Raw genomic sequence first — 24806 nt, 5'->3', positions numbered from 1 at the left:
TATGTAAGGTCATAAGTTCCTCAACCAAAAATTCTCCTTCCGCGAGGGTTATGAGGAACCTTACCCAGGCAGCTAGAGAGGTACTATTGTACTTCAGCCTGCATGTGCTCCCCTTCTCCCCGCCCCCATCCCCGGGCTCCCGGTCCCCACCTGTCCTGTTTCCTACTGTCATTTGTTCTTCCATCTGTCCTTCCATCCACCCTTCCTTCCTCTGCATCTCTGACCTTAGGGATGGGGCACTGAGGGCGGTGGCCGGGGTTGGAATCGACCCCGGCTCCTCGGTGGCTTGTCTCAGGCACAAGTTCAGACAGCCCAGGGCCCAGCCCCATCCCCCTCCCGAGCGGGGGGTGTTCATCGGACAGCTGTCCATACCGTCCTTGCCGTCTCCATCGGTCACTAACTCACATTTCCAGTCCCGGAGGGTCATGTCCTCATCCCCGCCAGCCCGCCCCCTCACTGTTGTGTGTGCCCTCAGGTGAACTGCCCTCACCTCAGCCGAGGATTCTGCACACCTCGTATCCGGGGCAACACCTGCTTCTGCTGCGACCTCTACAACTGTGGCAAGTACGTACTGGGCGGCCAGGCTCCAGGAATGGCAGTCCGACCCCAGTGGGGACTCTAAGGGGCAGGGAGGCAGAGGGGGTGCGGGCCGACAGAGTGCAAGGGCACGCCGCTGTCCAGATCAGAGAAATGCAAGATGTTGATCTGTCAACAGATTTCGGCTAATAAGCGTTACTTGCCTCCCCTGTGCCAGGCGCCGTGCAAAGTGCTTTGGAATATTTGATCTCATTTAGTCCTGATGCATGTAGGATGATCATCTCCATTTTACAGATGTGGGGAGTGAGGAGTGAGGCTCAGAGGAAGCAGTCATCTGGCCCAAGGTCACACAGAACTCGAAATGGTAGAGATGGGGTTCAAATCCAGTTCTGTCTTAAGTCCAAGTTCAACAGCCCTCAACAAATAGTTACTGAGCGCCTTCTCTGGGGCTGGCCCTATTCTAGCCCCTGCTGATTCAGTAGCAAACAGAATAAAAGTCCTTACCCTGATGAAGCTGATATTTTACTAGGGAAGACAGCCAATAGCATGTAAATATATATGTCAAGGGTTGATCAGGGGTCTGAGAAAAAAATGAGCCAGGGGTGGTAGATAGATAGTGACAAAGTGACGAACCTGTGTGCTATGTGAGACAGAGTAGCCAGGGAAGATCTCTTTGAGAAGGGGACATTTGTGCAGACACCTGAAGGAAGGCAGAGGGCAACCCAAGTAGATACCTGAGGAAAGAGTATTTCAAACAGCAGGAACAGCAAGTGCAAAGGCCCTGTGGCAGGAGCAGACTCGGTGCTAATCTTGTCACAACCACCCTGGCCTCTGCCCTCTAATTGCAAAAACATCACTTATTCCTTCTTTCAAAACACATTTAGGGGGTAGGAATACAGAGTCTACCACTGAGGAGGTCACAGACTAGTGGGGATGTGTGGACGACTGATTACATATGCCAGAGTGTGACAAGTAGGGTGGGGATTAGTAGGCACATTGGGGACCCTGGTTACCCAAATGACTGAACTCAGAGTTGCTGGGGGACAGTGTCAAGGAGGCGGTGATGTGGGCACTGAAGTTTAAAGGATGAGTAGGGAGTTAGGAAACAAACCAAAACGGGGTAGAGGTGGGGAGGGCATTCCCAGCAGTTGTGACCCCCTGTTTGGCAGGGGTAGGAAGCGACCACAGAGAGCTCACAGGCCATGGGAGTGACTTTGGACTTGACCCTGTAAGCAATTTAGACTCAACGCCAGACCCCATAAGCCACCAAATGCTAGAATGTGGAATATGGGGCTCTGAGGGCCTGGAGAGGGAAGAGAGGAAGGGAGTTGGCAGAGGGGGCCTGGCTGGAGCTAGATCCAGAAGGATCAGATAGATGCAGCCCCCTCCTCACTCCCACTCCCTCCTCTGGGTATTGGCGGGGGCGGGGGTGTCACTCTGGTTTGAGAATCAAGACCTGGCGGACTAGAGGCACGCAGGAGACATGCGGGACTCACACAAGCCCTCTCCCCCCTTCCCGTGTACGAGCCTCATTTCGTTAAAAGGTTTGGCGGGTGGAGGAAGAGAAACTTAAAGACTCAAATGAGGTTTGGGGATTATCTGGGAGGTTCAATTATTCATGTTGTAATAATAACTAACACTTGCAAAGGACTTCCGTCCCTCGCAGCGGTGATGGAGAGGCTGGCTATAATTGTACTTCCTGAGCTCATCCTTCCAAAAATGATCAAAGGAATGTAAAATAGGTCCCACAGGAATTGGGGTTATTTTGCTATCTTTCCTTTTCCTCCCCTTGCCTCCCTTGCCCCACTGCTGTCCTTCTCTCCCCTTCTTCCCTCTCTCTCACGGTCTCCCTGCTCCCCCCACTCTGGTCCGCTCCCCCTCTTTTCCCACTTCCTGGTTGGGGTTGGTGGGGGGGCGGGGCGGGGCAGGGTTTGGGAGCTGGCCAGCACCACAGGTCTGAGACGGAAAGAGGGGAGGCCAGCTCGGGGAGGGCTGCAAAGTGATTCCTTGCGCACACACCTTTCTCTTTGCAATTAGGTGTGTTGCTGGAAAAGGTTTGCACAAACTAAACCCTACTTTAAATTACATTTAACTGAGTCCTCAGGTGAAATTTTTTTTCCGAAAGTGGAACCCCTGTATATCTTCCTGTCAATCTGAGCTTGATAATAACTGACTTTCTTACTTTCTTAGAGCAACGTAGGCCAGGATGGTCTTTAAATTCTCTGAAGGAATTTTATGAGGAGCGGTGCTAAACTCTGGGCTGTCTAGAGGCAGGGAACATGACTTCATCTTATCTATACCCCCAGGCCCCAGCACAGGACCAGGCATTAGTAAAGACCTAATGAAACAGGAGTGACATTTTTGGGAAAGTACCAAAAAGAAGAACACCTTCCTTACTAGTAAAATAAAATATTGGCCTAGGCAACTAAGAGCGGTTAAGGGATATTGTCCCTAAAGATCTTCAAGCCTGGAAATGGTTTTTACCTACCTGATGCCCGGAGACCAGCCCCAGGCATCAGTCAAGGCCCTGTCGGCAGTGCTAAGTTTCCAAAGGCAAAGCCACTAGGAAAAGACTTCCTGAACCTCCCATCGGGAAACAGTCTCAGTGGGGTCATAAACTAGGGCCACGAGATTTGAAGAGGCAACGATCCTACAATAGAGGGGAAAGTTTTTCCTTGTCCATAGGCTTTTTCCAGTCAGTGCCAAAGAGACCTGAACTCCAGGCCTAAATATAGCTAACAACAAGCATTCTGAGAGATGTGGGGACTTTAAATTTGCCGAGTGTGTATTTGTTTTCCTCACACGAAACCTATTTTTAATCAATTGCCAGCTCCTCCAGTCCATTTCCTGGAAAGGAGGCCAAGAAAGAAAGAAAAAAAAAAGTGGGAACAAAAACATCAGGCAGTCATTTGTATAGTGCTATGGAAACAGAGTTTCTACTGTCCCCTCAAACCCACAGACCTTCTCTGACGTCAAGGCAGTGAGGTTTTAATACCAAACATAGATTATTCCATTTAGCCTTGTGCAGGAAGGTGGCTTTCTCTAGGACACAGCTCCTCAAAGCCCTTCGCTCAGCTTCCGAGAGGTCAGGTCAATATCACTGGTTGCCAATGCGTCACCTAAAGGAAATGGAGGGATACGGGGTAGTCTGTCAGCTGTCTCCACTGGTAATAAAACAGAAAGAGATAGCTTACTTTCATTCATTCCTCCCTTCAACAAACTTTTACAGAGCTCCTAAAATATGTGCCAGGGACTGTTTGAGAAGAATAGGTATGGAGAAAGCATAATTTGACCCTTTTGGAACTCAGTTTACCAGTGGGGGTTGTGGGGAGGGCAGCTTAGTCCCGCATGCAGATTCCCAGGGTTCCAGGTCCCTATGGAAGGGTAGAAGGATGTCCTGCTGCCTTATCCAAGGTCTATTGCCTCCTCCTTTGTTAAATGATGACTGAAACACAGAGAGGTTATCTGTTTCTCCATGCGCACCCAGCAAGTTGAGAGCAAGAGGGTGAAAGCCTATATTGGGCAATCAAGCTCATGATCAATGCCGCCATCAGTCTTTGAACTCAGTTACTCATTCACCAGGTGTTTATTGATGACTTAGAATGTTTCCACTACTGTGCTAGGCAGTGAGGGAGACACAACAGAAGTGTAAGAGAAGACCGTCACCCTCGAGAGGTTACAATTTACGTGGAGATGTTATGTCCAACTTGACTGTAACCTCTGCACCCAGCCTAGCTCTTGGCACTGAATGGGCCCTCAATAAACATTGGATTCAATGACTAACTGAATTTCTGTCATTTGCGAAGTGCCAGACTGAGAGGAACGTGCTGTCTGAGGCTGTGGGAGTCCAGGGAAAAAGCCAATGAATGGGGCACTGGAGTCCTTGTAGAAGACACTAGAGAGATGGTATGGAATCTTCGAGTAGTGGGAGAGGTTAGGATAGGCAGAGAACAGAAGGCAGCACCCTCCATGCAGGGACAGAAATCTGAGCATAGGTTTGGAGTAAGTAGCCAGCATGGCCAGGCTGGGGCTCCTGGGGGCTCAGGCTAGCTGGAGGGTGGACTCCCTTCTAGAGTCAGATTATGGCAGCCTGAGGAATTGGAACTCTTTATCAGGAAGGTAATGAATGGAGAGCCACAGAGGATTTTGATTAAACGAATGATTTAGTTTTCAAAATGTTCAAAGAAGCTTAATCGGGCAGTGGTAGGGTCTGGTGAGAGGGCCTTACAGTCTAGAGACTGAACCAAGTGGAATCCGGAATCTCACAGAGAAACAAACCACATTCATTTGCTAAACCCTGAACCAGATCTAAGCATTAATGTTCTTTCGCTTCATGGTTAAGTAAAAAATACTTCAATAGCTGCTGAACCTGCTCAAATTGGAACCAAACATATAGTATCTAAAATTATTAAATATTTTTAAACAAACCACTAACCTATCACGGTGGTGTGGTCTGTGCCTTTCAAGTGTCAATGCTTCTAAGAACAAGAGTCTAAGGTTCATTGCCAGAGGCTGGCTCTTAGAAGGGGGGGGGGAACAGCTACATATTTTGCCGGGGGCTCTTATTAGGTGCTGGAGTGGTGCTTTCGTGCATTCTCTCATTAAATCCCCCAAGCTCGGAGAGGTTAAGAAAGTTGCTGAGGGTCAGACAATAAACGACAAGAGCTGGGATCCAAACGTGGTCCCACTCTAGAGCCTTCTGTGCAGTACTGCCTGTCTGTGTGTACTCCCAGCCTGCCCTTTGTGTGTTAGGAAGTAGACAAAGATAACCTGGGGGAAGTCAGAAGCTGACTCTTCAGCCTCTCCTGGGCCCCGACAACCCCACACTCACCCTTACCCACCGGCCTGCCTTTCGGCAGTCCTGTCTGTGCCTCTTTTTGGCAGTAAGCTATCTTTCTTTTCACTGCATAAATCTATTAATAAGTGATACTCTTGAGAGTAATGCCTTAAAATCCCAATAAATACGGGATATGTTCATATTTTATATCAGAAGCAAGAATTTTTCAAGAAGATAATGAAATAGGTCTTCTTTCCAATGTTATGGCTTGTGGTTTTGTATTAGGTTCAATGAAAAAGAAAAGATACGTGCAAGTAATATCCAAAAAACGTAGCATGAAATATAAATCTGATTTGCTTGATTGTAATTCATAATGATAGAGTAACAGAATTCCACAGTGTTCTATGTCAGTGGCACTCAGTTTTGATTTTGAGAGGCAACAAAATGTCATGGTTAAGTACAAACTCAAGGCCAGAGTGTCCGAGTTCAAATCTCACCTCTACCTCTTAATTTCTGTCTCTGCCTTGATTTTTCTCATCTGTAGGTAACAGGGATAAAACATAGCCCCTACCACATAGAGTTACTATAGAGATTGACTGAGTTAGTGTTTGCAAACTGCTTAGAGTAGAACCAGGTAATAGTAAGGACTATAGCACTTTTTGATATTATAATTGCATTATTCTTCAGAATTGTAGATTTGATCGACATCTCTGATGATAGCTAGATATATGTATTCTTATTTGATACTCTCAAAAACAAAATATCCTACCTGCCACGAGTAATAATCACTTTGGAGTTACTGTGTTCATGGATGTACACAGGGATAGTCACAGGTCTTTAAGCTTCAGGTAATAAGATTTCTGTGTATCTCTTCCTGCTTATGGGTGGGCTCCAGCTTTGCCCTTGAACATACTGAAATCCAGTTCAAATTCTGATGAATGAAGACACCTTTAAAAATCTTACTATAGAAGCTTACGATTTAAAACAGTGGGTTTCAGGGCACCTGGCAGGCTCTTGTCCGGGGAAGTGTGTGGCTCTTGTTCTCTGGGTTGAGAGTTGGAACCCAGGTAGGGAGTAGAGTTTCCTTTAAAAAAAAAAAAACAACAACAACAACAAATAAAACAGTGGGTTTCAAACATCAGTGAGCTCATTAACACAGATCCCTGAGACTCACCCTAAGACATTCTGCCCAATTCTGTGGGACTGGAGCCAGGCCTGGGAATCTGCATGTTGAAGCATCTCTTTCTCCAAGACATATGCGCGCACAGACACACAAATAATGCACTGACACACACAGGCAGGCGCGCGCGCACACACACACACACATAAACGCAGATGGTTCTGATGCAGTCTGTCCTGTAACCGCGCAGATGGCAAGTCCTCAGAAAAAACACTGAAAACACTGATAGTAAAGAATCCTAAGATAAAATCATCTGTGATGCTGAAAAGTCTTTTCTGGCATGAACAATCCCTCCCTTTGGAGGTTAACCTTCAATTTTTTTAAGAGGCACAATACTGGAGATTCGTTAACGATTCCCAGGCCAAGTTGTAAGCTAGTTTGCAACATCCAAGAAGACAGGAACTTTCAGTGAATCAGCTCAGCAAGTGTTTATGTAGCCCCAGCTACATGTCAGGAACGTTAGTGAACAAAACCGAGCTAAACAAACCGGGAGTCCCTGCCCTAGAGCTTCCATTCAGGTCCAAGAGATAGACAGGAACAAGTAAGTGCTGGAGACTAGCAATCCAAGGAGGGTAAACCTGTCAGGCAGCTCGGGCTGGGCTGCCGTGGTAAATACCATAGTCGGGGTGGCTTCAACAAGAGACATTCATTTGCTCGGAGTTCTGGAGGTTGCAAATCTGAGATCAGGGTGCCCACATGGCGGGGCCTGGGGAAGTCTCTCTTCCTGGCTTGCAGACACCTACCTTCCCCATCCCCCATCGTGTCCTCACCTGGCCTTTCCTCGGTGGGTACAGATGGAGAGCTCTTCCTCTCTCTCTCTCTCTTCCACTTTCTATAAAGCCATCAATCCTATTGGATTAGGGCTCCACCCTTCTGACCTCATTTAACCTCAATTACTTCCTAAAAACCCTGTCTGTGTCAGATTGCAATCCTAGTGGGGGCTAGGGCTTCGACTTGCCAATGTTGGAAGGGGACACAATTCAGTTCATAGCAAGTCACGTAAGAGATGGTGGCCGGGCGGGGAGGACCTGGGGGTGAGATTCAGGTTTTGGGCAGCAGCTTGTCTTCAGTTTTTTCCTGGGACGATGTTTTTGTATTTGTTGCTGTTTTATTTTGAAAGAGGAAATGGGGAAACCTTTGAAGCCTGAATTCAGATGCCAGCTTTTCTACTTATGACTTGGGCAAGCCCCTAACCTCTCTGTGTTCAGTTTCTTCATCTGGAAAATGGGAATGGTGATAGGACTCACCTCATAGACTAGCGTAAGGATTTGCCGTGCTAATAGAACTTTTCTGCTCCAGTGTGGCTCTTAGGAGTGCGGCTTTTGAGCACTTGAAATGCGGCTGGTGAGCCTGAAAACGGAATTTTTTGTTTTACTTCATTTTAATTAATTTAATTAAATGGTGCCATGAGCAGTAGCTACCATATTCAACAGCACAGATTTCATGAATTCACATACGTAAAATGCTTAGCACTGGGCCTGGCACGGACCAAGTGCCCACATATGCTGTCTAAGACTGAGCACTGTATCCCTTTTTGCTATTATAATTGTATTATTTTTCAAAATCATGGATCCGATCGACATCTGTGATGATAGATATGCATACATGTTCTGTTAGTGATGGTGACAAGGGTTTCTCTGGTCAGTAGGAGGTTTTGTTTTGTTTTGTTTTTCATTTATCTTTTGGATAAACAGCAGTCACATTTTATCATAGCGCCTCGCTCCCCCAGCACATTCATGGCTGTGCTGTCCCTCACCAGAGCTCCCCACCTGCTCACCTGTCTTTTTGCTGAGCTGCTTGATAGCCAGAGCCCTGGGGGGGTTGTGTGTGGGAGAGAGAGAGAGAGAGAGAGAGAGACAGCCTGCTCCCCTGGGACTGACTGGTGTGTGCCTCTCCCCGTCCAGCCGCGTGGAGATCACCGGTGGGTACTACGAGTACATTGACGTCAGCAGCTGCCAAGACATCATTCACCTCTACCATCTGCTCTGGTCTGCCACCATCCTCAACATCGTCGGCCTGTTCCTGGGCATCATCACGGCTGCGGTCCTTGGAGGCTTTAAGGACATGGTAAGGAAGGAAGTGCCTTCCCATTCCAGAGGCCCCTGGTGGAGGCCAAGGTAGAAGCTAGGAGGCTGGAGGTGATGGGGAACTCATGTTTTGAAGGGAGGAATCAGAGGCAGTCGCTTTAAGAATATAGACGCCTTCAAACAACTCAAGTTGAAGGAGCCAGGCAATGTCGTTAGTGTGCAAACATTTCTTGTTAACATGAGTTGCCCGTGTTCTTGAGGCACGTTCTGGGGGCGGGGTTGAGGAGCTGGTGGCCTCAATTCTCCCGTTCACGCTGGTTATGTAAACATAGCCTTTCGTGCTGCCCCGCCCCGCCACACACAAATACACACTGTTAGCAGGAAACCTTTCTGGGTAGTTTTTCCCTTAACAGACTAGGGAGAGATGGAAGAAAAGAGGGTTTTTTTGTTTTGTTTTGTTTTGTTTTAGCTCAGGTAAGAGTAATGCTAGTCTCCCCCTTCCCAGGAATTTCACCCTGGAGTTTCTCCAGAAAGATCATGTGTGCCAGCCCTGGGCTAAGCTGCTTGCGCAGTCTTGCCCTCAGCCTCAACCTCCCTGAGTTCCCGATCTTCCCTCTCAACCTCTCGCCATATTTATGCGTGTGTGTGTGTGTGTGTGCGTGCATGCACACGCATACACCATATAAAAGTGTGGGAGGACTCAGCCCCTAGGAAGTAAGTGCCCTATAATAATGGGCTTCTTCCTTCCTTTGCTTTTAAAGCATTTTAAAGCATTTCTTTGCTCATTTAACAAACCTTGACCTCTGATTATGGGGATATAGCTTTAGTGCTACAGTTGTCAACCTGGCTTCCTGTTAGAATAGAATCCCCTGAGGTGCTTAAAAGAGCCCAGATGCCTGGACCCCTCCTCCAGAGCTTCTAATTTAATGGGTCTAAATTGAGGACCTGTCATCAATATTTTTTTAAAAGTTCCCCCAGGTGGTTCTGTTCTGTAGCCAGGACTGAGCACCACCGCTCTAGAGGGGTCCCACTTGTGTTTAGGGAATTATTTTGTACCTCAAAGAGGTTTTCCTTTGACCCCGGAAATGAGGCAGATAGCCCCTAAGCCCTGGGCTGTTTCTGTCCCATTTTGGGCTCCCTGAGGAATAGGAACCTGAAAGGCAGTTTGTAATTTGACCTTGGACGGTCACCTTGGACGGTCAAAGGCTCAGCAATGGAAAGTGAAAGGCGGGTAAGACAAGGGGAAAGAAAACACTCTAGAGCTGGACCAGGTTGTCAGGAAGTTGAATGTTCCTGCTCCTGACTCCAAGTCAGGAGAATTCCTTCCTTGCTCACATCCAGTCTGTCTGTCTTTTTTTCCTCTCCCTCTCTCACACACGCATTTCCCCTTTTTTTTCCCACTTTTTATTTTTTTAGGGAGAGAGAGAGAGAGTGGGGGTTGTGGTGGGGAGGAGGGAGAGGGAGACAGAGAATCTCAAGCAGACTCCACGGCCAGCGCAGAGCCCGATGCAGGGCTCGATCTCATGACCCTATCACAACCTGAGCTGAAACCCAGAGACAGGCCCTCAACTGATTGAACCACCCAGGCACCCCTCATACACACATTTCTCATTCCTACACCCCTCCCCATGCCAGGGCAAGCTGAAGCATTAAGGGGTGGTGGACACATCAGCATAGGTGGGACCCTCGGAGGGAGGAGGTCTTGTAGGTCTGGGCCTGAGGGAGCTTTGGGGTGAGAGGGCTTTCAGGAAAGCTGTTTCTGGGTTGAGCAAAGAATACCCCATGTTCTTGGAGACTTTCCCCAAGGGGATGGGTGAAAGCTGAGGTGCCATGTAGAATGTGAGCCAGTCTGGCTGGAGGAGAAGCACTGGGGTTGGCGAGTTGGGGAGATAGGACAGCGTGATGGGTGTTAAGGGTTCTCTGGAAGGTTCCTAGTGCTTTCAGACCTGGGCAGCTGAGCTCAAATGCAGTGGGTGGCGGCTACTCAGCAGCCTCCATGGGGCTCCTGCAAGGAATCGGTTGACCTTCAATGTACAGATTTATTTCTGGAATCTTCATTTCACTGTGACTTTTGATCTTTAGGGGGAAAAGGGATTTGTTGAGGGTCTGTCCTGAGAGGTAGCAGTGATGGTCCTTTACTCGATACAAAGAGTTTTTGCACGATTACTTTCTTCACTTCTCCTCACTCTTACTACCTGATGAGGTAAGTATTTAACAGATGAGGAAATGGGCCAACAGAGGTCAAGTGACTTACCCAGAACTAAACAGCAGAGCTGGGAATGGAGCCCAGCTTTGTCCAATGCCAAGAGCCTTTGCTTTTTCTACTGTACCCCAGCTGCCCAGGCCAACGTTTGGACATCCCTTTCCGGTTCTACAAGTGCTTTAACACACATTACCTCCTTTGTTTAGCTGCTTTAATTTAGAACAGTTGAAAGCGAGTTGTTTCCAGCTGTCCGGAGCTTCCTTAGGAGGGAAGGGGGCGGAGGGCCAGGGAAGTACAAATATCGGGCCTGGGAACTTGGTCAAGGACCAGTGGGGAAAACCAAAGACTAGAGCAAAGATCAGGGGCAAAGAATTCAATTCCTGAGATGGGAGAGGGCTCAATCAAACGAAGGGCTCCTTCTTGGGAGTGAAAGATGGGGGCCAAGACAGAGCCCTTCGTTCGATGGCTTTACTAAAATGAGACGTGGTGTAGGCCATCCTGGAACATCAACCAGGTGAGCCTAACTACAGTCCTTGGCCTGGGTCCAAACACGGTTGGGGACTTGCGGTGTGCCTCCCCACTGAGCAGCAGGCCCAGGGATCTGCAGGGAGGCCCTCTGGGGGCTGGCGGGTGAAAGCCATTCCTAGGGAGTGAGGACCGGAGCCAAGGGCTGGGAGCTGGCAGCTGTCAGGAGGATCAGCTAGGAGCTGCCGCTTCCAGAATGTGCCCTCCTGAGAGGGACGCAGATGGATGTCCTCATTCCTTACCAGAGGAGGCTTGGGGAAGAGAATCTTTGAGAAATATTTGATGAAGTGTCTTTTGACCCAAGATAGAAGTTGAGATGGGTCTTTAAAAGGTGACTGTATCTTGCCGTTTTCTCCTCATCGGTGTCTCTGGTTTGGAGGAAAGTGGGAGGCATAAAAGTGGCACGCTTTGCAAAGTCCACAATGTCTCGTCCAGGCAAGACCGTGTTCACCATTTCCTGGGCCGCCTCGTAACCTCTTGTTTCCCTGAAGCTCAGAATGCGACCGATCAGTAATGGGGAGTCTCATAACCTCGGAGCCCCAGAGATTTTTCTTTTAGATTTTATTTATTTATTTATTTGAGAGAGAGAAAGTGAGAGAGAGCGAGCACGAGGCGGAGGAGGGTCAGAGGGAGAAGCAGACTGGCTGGTGAGTGGAGAGCCTGAGGTGGGGCTTGAGCCAGGGACTCCAGGGTCATGACCTGAGCCGAAGGCAGCTGCTTCTCCGACTGAGCCATCCAGCCCCCCACCCCCCAGGACCCCCGAGTTCTAACAGAAATACACACACTTCTGGGACACAGAGACCAGATCTGTCATAAAATCACAGTTAGCAGTGTGAGGCCTCACGAGACACTTACTTGGAGCCATCTCTTCGGCTCCTTCCCTGCCCAACCGTGTACCTGTCTTTGCTCCCCGGGCCTCTCTTGCCCTGTCCATTCTGTCTATACTCTCTACCCTTGACTCTCCTCTCTCTTGTGCCTTTCCTGTGCTCACTCAGTCTTTCCTTGTGCTGCTGTCTCTGTAACAGTCATCTTCCTTCCAAAGATGATCTCGCCTCCCTCTTGCCACCCCGCCGTCCCTGGCCTCGCTGAACACACAGACATTTTTATAGATAGAGTTTACATTGCATGATTGTTTCTCTCTGGCTAGGTTTAGTTTATTTGCATAGAAGAACTGTTTTCATTTGGCAAGAGCTGGAGGGTGTGCTTTTAATTGACAGAAGGCCAAGGGAACATGCTTTCTGGGACTTCTTTGGGGATGAAATTTCTTCTTAGCATTCTGGTGGAGAGGTAAGGGTGTTTCTGAGCACTTTTTCTCTATAAAGCGAGCCAGCCCTTGGAATGGTCAAGAATCTCAGCCCTCTCCCATACGTGGGAGGGGCTGACAAACATTTCTCTTCTTGTCTGGGAGCTGCATTGTAATGCCTGACGTTTGTAGCTCTTCAAACCTCCGGGAGATGTAAACAGTAACCCACTCCAAGGAAGAGAGCAGCAGAACTGTGTTGAAACTTGCTATAAGGAAGCTTCCTCTGCCAACACTCCCAACGTAGCTGCCTGTAGCCATTGCCAAACCTGCCCACACGTTTTCATCACTCCGGAGGAAGCTTCTGCTCTCCGCTAATGTGCAGTAGATAAGTACCGAGAATCGAGACCCATTGGTTTTGCAGACAGCTCTTGGTTACCCACACATATGGCGGCAGTATTAACGACACGGAAAACCAGAAAAACATGGACCCTACACCTTGACCTATGTGGCACTCATAAGGGCCTGCTTGGGACAGCTGTGTTTGGGAACTAATAGTCAGTGGTCACTTCCTTTAGCGTGTATTTTGGGTCTTATTCTTTTGTCTTTTTTTTTTAATTGATTTCAACTTTTCTATAGGTTTGAATTTTTCAAAATAATAATTTTGGGGGAAAATGACGCCAGTAATACATATTAAAAAAAAAAAAAAAGAGGACCACCTACATGGCTTAGTCAGTTAATGGTCGAACTCTTAGCTCAGCTCAGGTCTGGATCTCAGGGTCATGACTTCAAGCCCCAAGTGAGGCTCCATGCCCATTGTGGAGCTTACTTAAAAAAAATGGGGCGCCTGGGTGGCTCAGTGGGTTAAGCCTCTGCCTTTAGCTCAGGTCATGATCTCAGGGTCTTGGGATCAAGCCCCGAGTCGGGCTCTCTGCTCAGCGGGGATCCTGCTTCCCCCTCTCTCTGCCTGCCTCTCTGCCTACTTGTGATCTCTCTCTGTCAAATAAATAAATAAAATCTTAAAAAAAAAAAATGAGTGGTCCCCATATACCTCCTCATACTGCTCCCCTCTGCAGAGATAAGCACAGCTGACAGTCTGTTGTGAATCTTCCCAGGTTGATTTCTTTTCATTTACAAACGTACATACATACATAGTTATTTGGGCCTTTGCTTTTATGTAAGTCAGGAATCATGTTATGTAACATAGTGGGATTTTTTTTCCCCCCCAAGATTTTATTTATTTATTTGAGAGAGACAGAGAGCATGAGTAGGGGGTAAGGAAGAGAGAGAAGCAGACTTCCTGCTGAGCAGGGAGCCCTGCACGAGGCTTGCTTTCAGGACCCTGGGATTATGACCTGAGCCGAAGACAGATGCTTAACCCACTGAGCCACCCAGGTGCCCTCACTGCGGTTTTTTTAAAGACTTCTTTTAGGTTCACAGCAAAATTAAGAGGAAGGTATGGAGATTTCCCATGGCCTCGGTGCTGCCACCCCACACGTAGCCTCGCCCATCAACCACATCCCCAGCAGAGTGGTACATTTATTATCAAGGATGAACCTACATCGACAAGTCATTATCCTCCAAAGGCCATAGTTTACCTTAGGGCTCACTCTTGATGTTGTAATTCTGCGGGTTTGGACAAAAGTATAATGACACATATCCATCATTATACTATCATAGAGTAGTTTCACTGCCCTAAAAGCCCTCCACACTCTCCTCACCCCTCCCCCAACACACCCCCTGGCCACCACTGATCTCTTTATTGCCTCCTTGGTTTTGCGGGTGGCTTTCTATTCTTCTTATTATTTAACACTGTCTCCCGGTGATGAACGTTTATGTTGTTTCGCATCTGTGTTCTTCTACAGAACCCTACTCTGCCGGCGCTGAACTGTTCCGTTGAAAATGCCCATCCGACGGTTTCTTACTATGCTCGTCCTCAAGTGGCGTCGTACAATACCTACTACCACAGCCCTCCCCACCTGCCGCCATATTCTGCTTATGACTTTCAGGTATGCTTTGAGAGAAAAAGAACTCTCCGTGACTCTTGCTGCTGTTCGTGCTGCCTTGTTCTCTCCCTGATTACGGAACCTCCCTACCATGGACAAAGTAGCTAGGCCTTCAGCCCGACAGCCATCAGCAGCCTGTGGGGACTAGTGATCAGCTTACGGACAACAGCAAGGCAAGATAGGAGAGATGGGGGGGGGGAAAACACAGGAAACAGAGAGATGGGAGAGAAGGAGCAAGGATCGAGGTGTCCCAGAGCGCCTTGACCGGCACCCAGGAGAGGACGTCACTCACTAGTACATCAGTAGGGACCCCTGCCCAACTGTGGCTTTTCCCATTCTTCTGCCACTGAGAGAGGTCTAGTCCTGCTCTTTAACACAACAGACTCTGGCCAATGGATTGAATAGCATCTGTAATAAGGAACAATTCCCTGGTTTTCCTCCAGACTTCCTTAACTAGGACTATACAGAGAAAGGTTTTTTTTTTTTTTTTTTTTAAATAACAAACCCCCCTCCCCTTTTTTGCCTTATTATCTCAGAGATCTGAAATAGAGTTACCAAATTTGCACTTTCCCTTTTCCTTTTGAGCTGAGACGAAGCACAGAGAAATAGAACCAAGAAAGACACTTAATTAAAAGGCCTTCATTGTGTGCCGAGCACTGGGCTAGGCACTTCAAGGAAACAAGCAAAATGGTCTTTTCAACATTTACGGTGATCGTCAACCCTTGACCATAGAAGAGCGGGATTACACGGAAATCTGGTTAATTGAAAATTTGAGAACCAAAGGAAATAACCTTTGAAAGGAGAGGAGCCCATAATGAATTTGCTTCTCCGAAGGGCCCCTGGGTGCTCCAAGGGGACATAAAGGCACGACTGATTGGGGATACTTCCAATTAGCCAGCCAGTTTACAAACACAAAGCTCTTGGGCAACCTAATTTCAGCTTTAGATTCACAAAATAATTGAACCTGGAAAGCCCCGTTTTGTTGAAGACAGTGCCCTTTTGTTCAGCTCCGATGCTGTGCATGGAGGTCTAGGCCGGTATATTGCAACAGTAATACATGTGACCATGGACTTGTTCACTCTTATAAAATGCAGAACCAGAACAAGGAGGTGTCCATCAAAGCTTGGGAACAAATAGTGCTGGAACTTGTTCTAAAGCCTACGGTATTTACAGGTAGACAACAGAGGGAACTCATTCCCCAAATAGGTATAGACTGGGAAACACAAATCTGTTCAAAAAAGCCATAGATAATTCCAGCAGTGACAGAGGCAAAAGGAGTCCTTTAAGAGACTGCAGGGATGGGACCCCTGGGTGGCTCAGTCAGTTAAGCATCTGCCTTCAGCTCAGGTCGTGATCCCAGGGTCCTGGGGTTAGACTCCCAGCTCAGCAGGGGATCTGCTTCTCCTTTTCCCTCTGCAACCCCCTCATGCTCTCTCTTGTGTGTATTCTCTCTCTCAAATAAAGAAAATCTTTAAAAGAGAGAGAGAGGATACAGGGATGCTGAAATTAACACAGGAGTAAAAAGTAATAAAAAGTCATCCCCGGGGGGTACCTGGCTGGCTTAGTTGGTGGAGCACACAACTCTTGATCTCAGGATCTGAGTTCAAGTCCCACGTTGGGCATAGAACTTACTTTAGGAAAGAAAAGGTCATCCTGGGATGGAAGGGCCACAGATACATAGGTCCAGCCCCAGAAGCTGTCAGATTTTAGGAATTTTCACTTTCTAATGAACTCCATAGTAGGAACAATCATCCCCCTGGTGATGGTCCTTGTACACTCTAAGATAGGAAGCCTGTCTATAGGGTATGGAGACATTTCTCTGTCCATTGTTCCTCATTTAGACACTACCCCAGGGATGAAAACAAGATTGACAATGCCAATGGTGACTTGGGCTGTTGGCTTCAGTCCCGTCACTGTTTACTCTGCTCCCATGTGCAGGCACTGTGCTAAGAGCTGTGGATATAAAGATTGATTGCATTAAGAAATCAGGGACTTGAGGGGCATCCGGGTGGCTCAGTTGGTTAAGTGTCTGCCTTTGGCTTGGGCCATGATCCCGGGGTCCTGGGATCGAGTCCCACATCGGGCTCCCTGCTCAGCTCACCCCCTGCCTTTGCCTCTCCCCCTGCTCGTACCTTTGCTCTCTCTTTCCTCTCTCACAAAAATAAATAAATAAAACTGTAAAAAAAAAAAAAAGAAATCAGGGACTTGAATGGGGAATGGTCAGGGGACAGCAGTGGAGACAAAAAATAAATAGACAATTACCCAGAGTGCTGTGGAAACCCAGAAACAGGGTCCCTAACCCAAACCTACACTACCGGCAGGGATTTGTGGAAGCCTCCTCTTTTTAATAACAACTCCCATTCCTTGAGCCCTTGTTCCGCACCAGCTGTGGTGCTGAGGTCTTCACGTATGTCATCCGATTTATATATCCAATACAAACATCATCCTTTGGGGGAAAGTTCTTGCCATTGCCCATCCCTTGTCTTTGGAGTCTGTCTGACTCTAGATTGGCTTGAAGAATTCTTTGGGGGAAGCTATAAATCTGACCCCAGCATAGATCTTTTCCCCCAGTTATTTTAGGACACTTATTTTTTTTTTTACCAATTTAAATTACGGGCTTCTTAATCATGACTCAGAAGGAGTCTCTAGAGAGTAAACTCTCTAATAATTTAATTATTAAATTCCTCCCCACTGCAGGAGCTGCTGAGACACTTCTCATACCTCTCCTGGTTCTTTTTCTAGATTTGAGCGGTCTCTGTGTTTTCTCATTGGAGACTTCAGAGTCGGGTGGTGTGGGTTTTGAGTGATGTGGGTTTTTAAATTTCTTTTAAAGACTTTATATATTTTAGAGAGAGAGAGAGAAAGAGAGAGAGGGCACCTGGGCAGGGGGAAGAGCAGAAGGGGAGGGAGAGGAAGAGAGAGAATCTCCAGCAGATTCCGCACTGAGAGCAGAGCCCTGGCTCAGTCCCAGGATCCCAAGATCATGACCAAGAGTCAGACTCTCAACCAACTGAGCCACCCAGGCGCCCCAAGTGATGTGTTTTTAGGTAAACTGTTTCCTTCTGGAATTTCAGTGGTGTGCTTGAATTGAGCTTTCTTTTCTTCACCAACTTTCATTCCCTTCTAGTTTCTTTTATTTTTTTTTAAAAGATTTTATTTATGTATTTGACAGACAGAGATCACAAGTAGGCAGAGAGGCAGGCGGGGCAGGGCGGTGGTGGAGGGGAGCAGGATCCTTGCTGAGTAGAGAGCCCAATGCGGTGCTCAGTCCCAGGACCCTGGGCTCGATCCCAGGATTCTAGGATCATGACCTGAGCTGAAGACAGAGGCTTTAACCCACTGAGCCACCCAGGTGCCCCGCCCTTCTAGTTTCATAGGAGGAAATACCAGTCTTTACCCAGGAAAGCCAAGAGGATGAGGGAACACCTTGCTTGCATTCCTAGATAAATAGAAAGCAATCAGCAAAACCGCACACCAGCTCTGACGATAAAACTTCCAGAAGGACAGACCTACCCCACTCTTCCCCGCCACCAAAAAAGAGCCAGAGCTTCCTTAGGATCTTCTCAGATTGAAAAAGAGCCCACATCGCAGATGATTTTTCTAGACTTTCTTCTAAATGACTTCCCCATTCGGGTCATTTCTAAATAGGACTATATATGTAACTTTGCGTTTGAAAGCTGTTGCTCCTTTTTACTCCAAGGCTGATAGAAGAGAGAGGAAAAAGAGGGATAGGATTTTATTTTAATCCCTCCAAGTTGTGCCCTCGTTGGGTAGCTGTCCAGTTAGGAAGCTTAGGAAATATTCCTTGTGGTCAGACACGACGAGGGCTTCGCTCTGGCCAGATGGCCCTGAGGAGGCTGTGAGGGCTGAGCAGGGAGAAACGGGACTCTAGCAAACATTGGACTCCACGGTGTCCTCGCTTCATGAGCTCCCCATCCCTCAAGGCAGGAAGGATCGAAACTGAGGCTACCTTGGCCTCCTCACTAACCTCCCCACTCACTTCCGTTGCCCCGACGATGCTCATTTCCCTCCTACTTGTACATTGGTTTTAGCCAAGTAGCCCAAATTCTGCAGGGTATAAGGCATCGGGTTCTACTTGCGCTGGGAAATTCAACCCAAGGGAGCTTTATGTAACAACTCAAGGGTTCCAGCTGTGCTTCCCAGTCCGGCCCACCAGGTGGGTCCCCCCCTTCACTCACGGTGAGCTGCCTCCTCTCCTGTCCGCCTAGTAAGCAAAAGTCTCAGCCTACGCAAAATGCAGGCGCCTGTGTTTATGCTCGTTATCAAAGCCTGTGAAGGTACCGTAGCCACCAAAAATGACCCACTAGAGATTGGACCCATTTAATGGGAGGATCGCTTTAGTCCTGGGGGAGGGGGTGCATGGCACGGGCTACCAAAAGCCTTAGAAGGCTGTGCTGCCCCAGTTTCTCTCTATTTCCCCCAAGTGTGTTCCACCAGGTGGTGGAGGGGCGGGCTGGGGGGTCATCCTCTGGTAGCACCCTCAGCCTGTGGCTCACCCCCCTTCTCACCCCCCGCCTCCAAGGAGCGACTGGGCAGGCAGCAAGCTCGAAGTGATCATGGTGGCCCAGCAGTAGGCTATTTAGATGCTTTTCATGCTTTGTGGTGTGCGAGGATTCAAAGCTCTGTTCTGCTGAGCTGCCTGTCCCATTAGTAAAGTCGACTCCCACTCCCAGGCAGGAACCAAAAAGCACCAGGCCAGCTCCCCAGCTGTAACAAAGCCAGATCCTTCCCAAGGTGCCTGCTAGTTGCTAGGAAACTACGTGCGGGTCCTGTGGGCCTTGCCCTCCCTGCCCCCGTCCCCCCCAACCCCGGGCCCCAAGGGTGTGTGGACTGCAGCCAGTTAGCTCCCTAGCTCTGCCAGGAGTCCTTCAAGTTTATCCTTAAGACTCCCAGCGTCCTCAAAGGGAAGTGAGAATCATACCACTCCCGGCCGCTTGAATTCTTCCCAAACATGAAAGCAAGAAGTGAGAACCAAAGGCCATTGTGTCACACACACACACACACACACACACACACACCCCTTTTACTATCAAAGTGTGCAACTGCCACCCTCGGCAGCTGCTGCCCACAGAAGCTTCTCCCAGCACCTCCCGGGACAGAACTGCCTCTTGCTGCGCTGTTGGAAGCTTGCGCCTCCTGTCTGGGAGCACCTAAACCCGGCCTCCTCGTTCTCACCCTCCCGTGGCGCCTTTAGGAGGGCCAAGTGCCACGTCTCCAGTCCCTGGCATGGAGACTCTTGTCCCCACTGGGCTGAGAGGACAGTGCTCTCCCTTGAAAGCAACAGGGGAGGAGGGAAGAAGGGAGTCCTGTAGTGCAGGATGGAAAACTAGGAAGTCCTCCCAGAGTGGAGAGACAAATTGAGATTTTAGCAAGGAATCGGGCTTGTCTTAAGTTCACTGACTCAAGTTGTTTTGTCTTTAAGGGTTCTTCAGGTCCTTTGACCCTGTCCATTCCTTCACTCAGGGCTGGAAGAATGAATGGGGTGGGGCAGGAGGAGGGAGTGACGGGAGCCTCATCCCTTGTCGTCCCAGCACAATGTGGTTGGATATTTTAGTGCCATGGGCAAGACCTAGATACCTGAACAGCCCTTTCTAAGGAGTGCAGGGGTGAGAACTGGGGATTAGGAAACTCAGCCAGGTGGTCTCAGGCTCCAGAAATCTCATTATCAAGGCCAACTCTCGGTAGCCCCAGACCTTTAAAAATAACATGATTGACTCAGACTGGCCAGCCAAAGTAAAGGCATAACCTCCGGCAAACAGCACTCGAACTGTTGAGAAATTGTGGTGTTAAGTGGGTCTCTTTGTTTTTCTTTTAAAAGCCATATCTTAAAAATTATTTAGTTATGAGAGAGAGAGAGAGAGGGAGTGGGGGAGTGGGAGGGGAGGGAACAGATCAAGCCGACTTCCTGCTGGACCTGGAATCCAACCCTGGGCTCCACGAGATCAGAACCTGAGCTGAAATCAAGAGTCAGTGCTTAAGCGACTGAGCCACCCGGGCGCTCCTTTTTGTTTTTCTTCTCATGTACCAGTTCCTCCTAGAACTAAGACACACCAGAAAATTGCAGTTCTCCAACCCTATTCATTGGCTTATTATGTTCACCCTTCCTGAGAGCCTAAAACCAGCCTCTGGCCCCCTGTTGTAGTCCCCTCCGGTCTCCAGGCCTCAGCCATGCTCCACCGCCAGAGCAAGGAGAGGTACCCACTAGATGTGACCGTATTCTTTGAAAATGTGTTTTACTTTTAAAAAAACATGCCAAGTTGGGGCATGTGGGTGGCTCAGTTGGTTAACTGTCTGCCCTCAGCCCTGGTCATGATCCTGGGGTCCTGGGATCGAGTCCCATGTCAGGGTCTCTGCTCAGCGGGGAGTCTGCTTCTCTCTCTCTCTCTCTCTCAAATAAGCAAATAAAATCTTTTTTAAAAAAAACATACCAAGTTCATCTGATATACTCCCGAGGTTAGGGTCACTCATTCAACATTTATTGAGTACCTACTACTTGCCAAGCACTGTTCTGAGCTCTGGGGGATATATCAATGAACAAAATGAAAACAGGCCAACTCTCCTTGAGCAGGAAAGTCATCAGGGTCAAGGGTACACATGAGCCAGGGAAAGAGAAGTAGCAATGACTCCCGATGTGTCAAGTCACTCTTTTTAAAAAAGAAAAAAAAATCTCTATCCTCTCTCTTCCCAAAGACTACCAAAATCAGACAACACGAAGTAATACTGAATCCCACGTCACTGCAACCTGGCAGGTTGTTCCTTGTTCTTACCATTGGTGTTCTTTTCTCTGCGCCCATGCTCCTCTCTGCTCTCCGACCGACCCCACGCTCGGGCGGGTGGGCCGCAGTTAAGATGAAACAGAAATTGTCAGACTTGGAAAAGCCCAGATCCAAGAAAGCCCAATTAACCTCTCTGACTTTTGTTTTTGTTTGGTGTTTTGGTCTGTGAGATGGGCTATGGGACCTATTCTGGCGGCCAAGACTTTCCCAGGCATTACTGGCTTAACCTCTGAAGTTCTTAAGGCCCAGAGTAGCTTTCCGAAGACTAGCGGGGATGCTGTTGCCATAGCTCGAGGGAGAGGCACTGAAGGTTTGGGCTGTAAACATGGACAGGGAAGTGGTGGACTGAAGGGACAACACAGAAGTAGGAGTGACCAGGTGACTGGATGCAGGGCTCAAGGGGCTGGGAAGGAGGACCCCATGCTCTCCGCGCAGGGGCTGTGCAGCCTGAGTGACTGCGACAGCGGGACCCCCCTGCTGATGCCCCGAAAACAGAAGCACACCTGGTCCACATTCGTTTTTTAAGTAACGATGGGCTGGGTGGGGGGGACTGCAACCCAGCTGCTTTAACTGATATTTCGTTTTTATTACACAGCATTCTGGTGTCTTCCCGTCCTCCCCGCCCTCCGGACTTTCTGATGAGCCCCAGTCCGCCTCGCCTTCGCCCAGCTACATGTGGTCCTCGAGCGCACCGCCCCGCTACTCTCCCCCCTACTACCCGCCTTTTGAAAAACCACCACCTTACAGCCCCTAAAGAGGAATGCCTGCTGGCTATTGAGATTATCGTGGCTTTTGTATTTCTGCTTTAGTGGAAGTGTGTAGGGTACAAAATTTAAAGTGTGATTCTTATGCATAAAGTTTTATGAAGGCCTGCCAAGCTAGGGAAAGATAGGGATGAAGCTTACTCATTTATCAGTGCAGAGCAGGGGTGGCTAGGCTGAACCCAGCGCTTCCAAAAAGGGCAGCGCGCACTCTAAGCAAGACTGGGGAGCCATCCCAGCAAGAAGCTTGTCCCGTTGGGACCTGGACCTGCGTTTCCCTATGGCTCCGCCTCGGTCCTCTGCGGCAGCAGCAGCGGGGCTTGCCACCTGTTCCACTTTGTGTAAATGCAATGTCGTCCTCAAACCCTCGACAGACCGCCACCCTAGCACCTTGGGTTAAGCACCCAGCTTATCTATAGGCCCTATCTTTCCCTATCACTGAAGTCAGTCCCTAAGGAAAATTTCCCAGCTGGAGCTACCCAGTGGTTCCAATGCAGAGAGTTTTGGCTAAGATTTTGTTTGCTTGTGTCTGGATGTCAAAAAACGCTGCCTGTATCTTGTACTCTTTTCTTCTCTGTGAGTATTGTAAAAATGGCTGTTGTGATCGTTCAGCTCAGCTTTCGTTATCAGTACCTCCCAAAGGGAAAAGTGCAATATTCCCTCGAGTAGTGGGAACAGGACTGATTGTTTAGGATGCGCTGAAATACAAAGACCAACGTGTGGGGTGTTCTGAGTCGATCTCAGTGACACATTCGATAACTTAAGAGACAGAGGTTCTGCTGCGTGGTGCAGTGTTACAGAAGACATTGGCTCTGGGAGATCTTACGGTTAAAATTCAGAGTTTAAAACGCTAGGCTAGGTTCTTGGGTAGTGATGATGAATTGTTACTAATCTTTGTGACTATTTAATCTTCAAATATTGTGCTTCAATCCCAGCAAACCGCACGTATCCCGCACCCCACCCCGAGAGAATCATCTGTATTTTAATGCCACTGCTCTTACTGGCCCTTTTTTCTGTTGAGACCAATCACAACAGTGTTCAAGATTATGAAAGTGTTACAATGCCGCTTTAAGTTTGCAAAACCTCAAAAGTAGCCAACTTGACAAATTCTTAGGTGTTACCGTAGATTTCACATCCATCTGGCACATTGTGGTAGGCGTTTGTATGGTTCTTTTAATTATGCATAGCTTTAAACCATCCACCTGACGAATTGAACACTTCGGCACCCATGCCTTCACTTCAGAAGGAACACTTTCACTGCGATCTTATGTAAACCTGAGACTTGAGTGATTTAAAGGAAGATGGATAATCCTACACTTGTATGATGTAAAAATACAGGGGCTACAGGAGGGTAGACCTAATTAGTTCTGCAAACACAGAACGCATACTGGAAAATTTTCCGGCCGATTTCGCTACCTCCCGACTTGATGGATTAGAGGTAGCAGGCAAATGCTGGTGCTCCCATCTACCTTGTAGACACCCAGCCATCAAGAATTATCAAGGCACAAGTGCCCTCATTGTTCACAGTAAATGTTTGCAAAGCATTCGGTTTAACTTCCGGCATTATGAATGATGTCTCATCCAGAGTTCAAATCAGGAAAACTAGAATCCTTTTGCATTATATAAAATTACTATTATTTTCTACAGTTCTGAGCATATTAAATTCTATTGGATTTCAAAAAGGGACTAACGACCAATTGACTTACTATACAAATACCAACTTGTAATAATGAAATTTCTTGCCATTGTTATTACACTCCCTTTTGCTTTAGTGAACATGTATGAGTATTTAATTTTTTAAAAGGCACCATTACACAGTATATCCTACATTTATCACATTTCTTAAAGTGTTGAGACTGACTCATTTCTATGTATTTTTCTTACTTTACAAAATAACTTGAAACAGAATAGATTTTGTAACACTTAATTTGAGCAGCTTCTTTTTTTATTACATTGAATTATATAAAGTGCATGTTACCTTAGAAAAATTAATATTTGCTGCTTTACTCTTTTGCAGAACATTTGCTGTAATGAAGGAATTTGTATTTCCGATATGTACCTTGACTGCATTTTGTAATATTTACTGCTTTATTCCTAATTCTGCTTTAAAGTATTGAACTGGGCATGAAACATTAAAATATTAATCCAGAACCTCTACAAACTGGATGTTGCTTAAAATCTGTATCACTGCCATGTTGGAAACCCAGACTGCTTTTGTGATGTTTCAAATTAATAAAACTATCCTCCTCCGTATCCACTTACACGCGTCTTCATAGAACCCACAAAAGTATCACAAACACTCCAAGCAACTGACAACAGCCCACTCACTTTTGACTATTATGGTTCAAGGAACAATGGGAATGCGATGACCCAACATGTAAAGCCTTTTAGAAGGTAGAAGAGGGACAGTGAAGTATCCTCCAGACTGAGAAGGCATTTTGAGACCAAACAAAGCAGCAAGCCAGAGAAGCAAGCCACTCCATACCGCGGACAGTCTGATTCAGGGTAATTCACTGAGGCGGGTAGTTGGGGGCGGGGGGGGGGCGGTCACTGTGGTGTGGGCCACAATCCAGGCACTGCACAGCTGCTCTCCAAAGTCCAGACCTCAACCCAGAGATTTTTTTTTTTAAAGATTTTATGTATTTATTTGGCAGAGAGAAATCACAAGTAGATGGAGAGGCAGGCAGAGAGAGAGAGATAGGGAAGCAGGCTCCCTGCTGAGCAGAGAGCCCAATGCGGGGCTTGATCCCAGG

At 47.8% G+C, this 24806-nt stretch overlaps 1 protein-coding gene across 2 annotated transcripts in view; it reads left to right on the top strand.

The window, feature by feature from the left end:
- The window catches only part of TMEM255A (transmembrane protein 255A), a 49535-nt gene extending 25229 nt beyond the window's left edge, over positions 1-24306 (top strand). Inside the window, exons 6-10 of one of the 2 annotated variants that reach the window (XM_059158215.1) lie at positions 9-80; positions 476-564; positions 8399-8561; positions 14355-14498; positions 21888-24306. In XM_059158215.1, the coding sequence (XP_059014198.1) occupies positions 9-80; positions 476-564; positions 8399-8561; positions 14355-14498; positions 21888-22046 (627 nt within the window). In that variant the 3' untranslated portion in view covers positions 22047-24306. The remainder of the gene's footprint in view (positions 1-8; positions 81-475; positions 565-8398; positions 8562-14354; positions 14499-21887) is intronic. The other variant, XM_059158216.1, reaches the window with a different exon arrangement.
- Positions 24307-24806: the final 500 nt, after the last annotated feature.

This window comes from Mustela lutreola, chromosome X (assembly GCF_030435805.1).
Source record: "Mustela lutreola isolate mMusLut2 chromosome X, mMusLut2.pri, whole genome shotgun sequence".
NCBI lineage: Eukaryota > Metazoa > Chordata > Mammalia > Carnivora > Mustelidae > Mustela > Mustela lutreola.
This window is presented reverse-complemented; position numbering and strand designations above follow the sequence as displayed.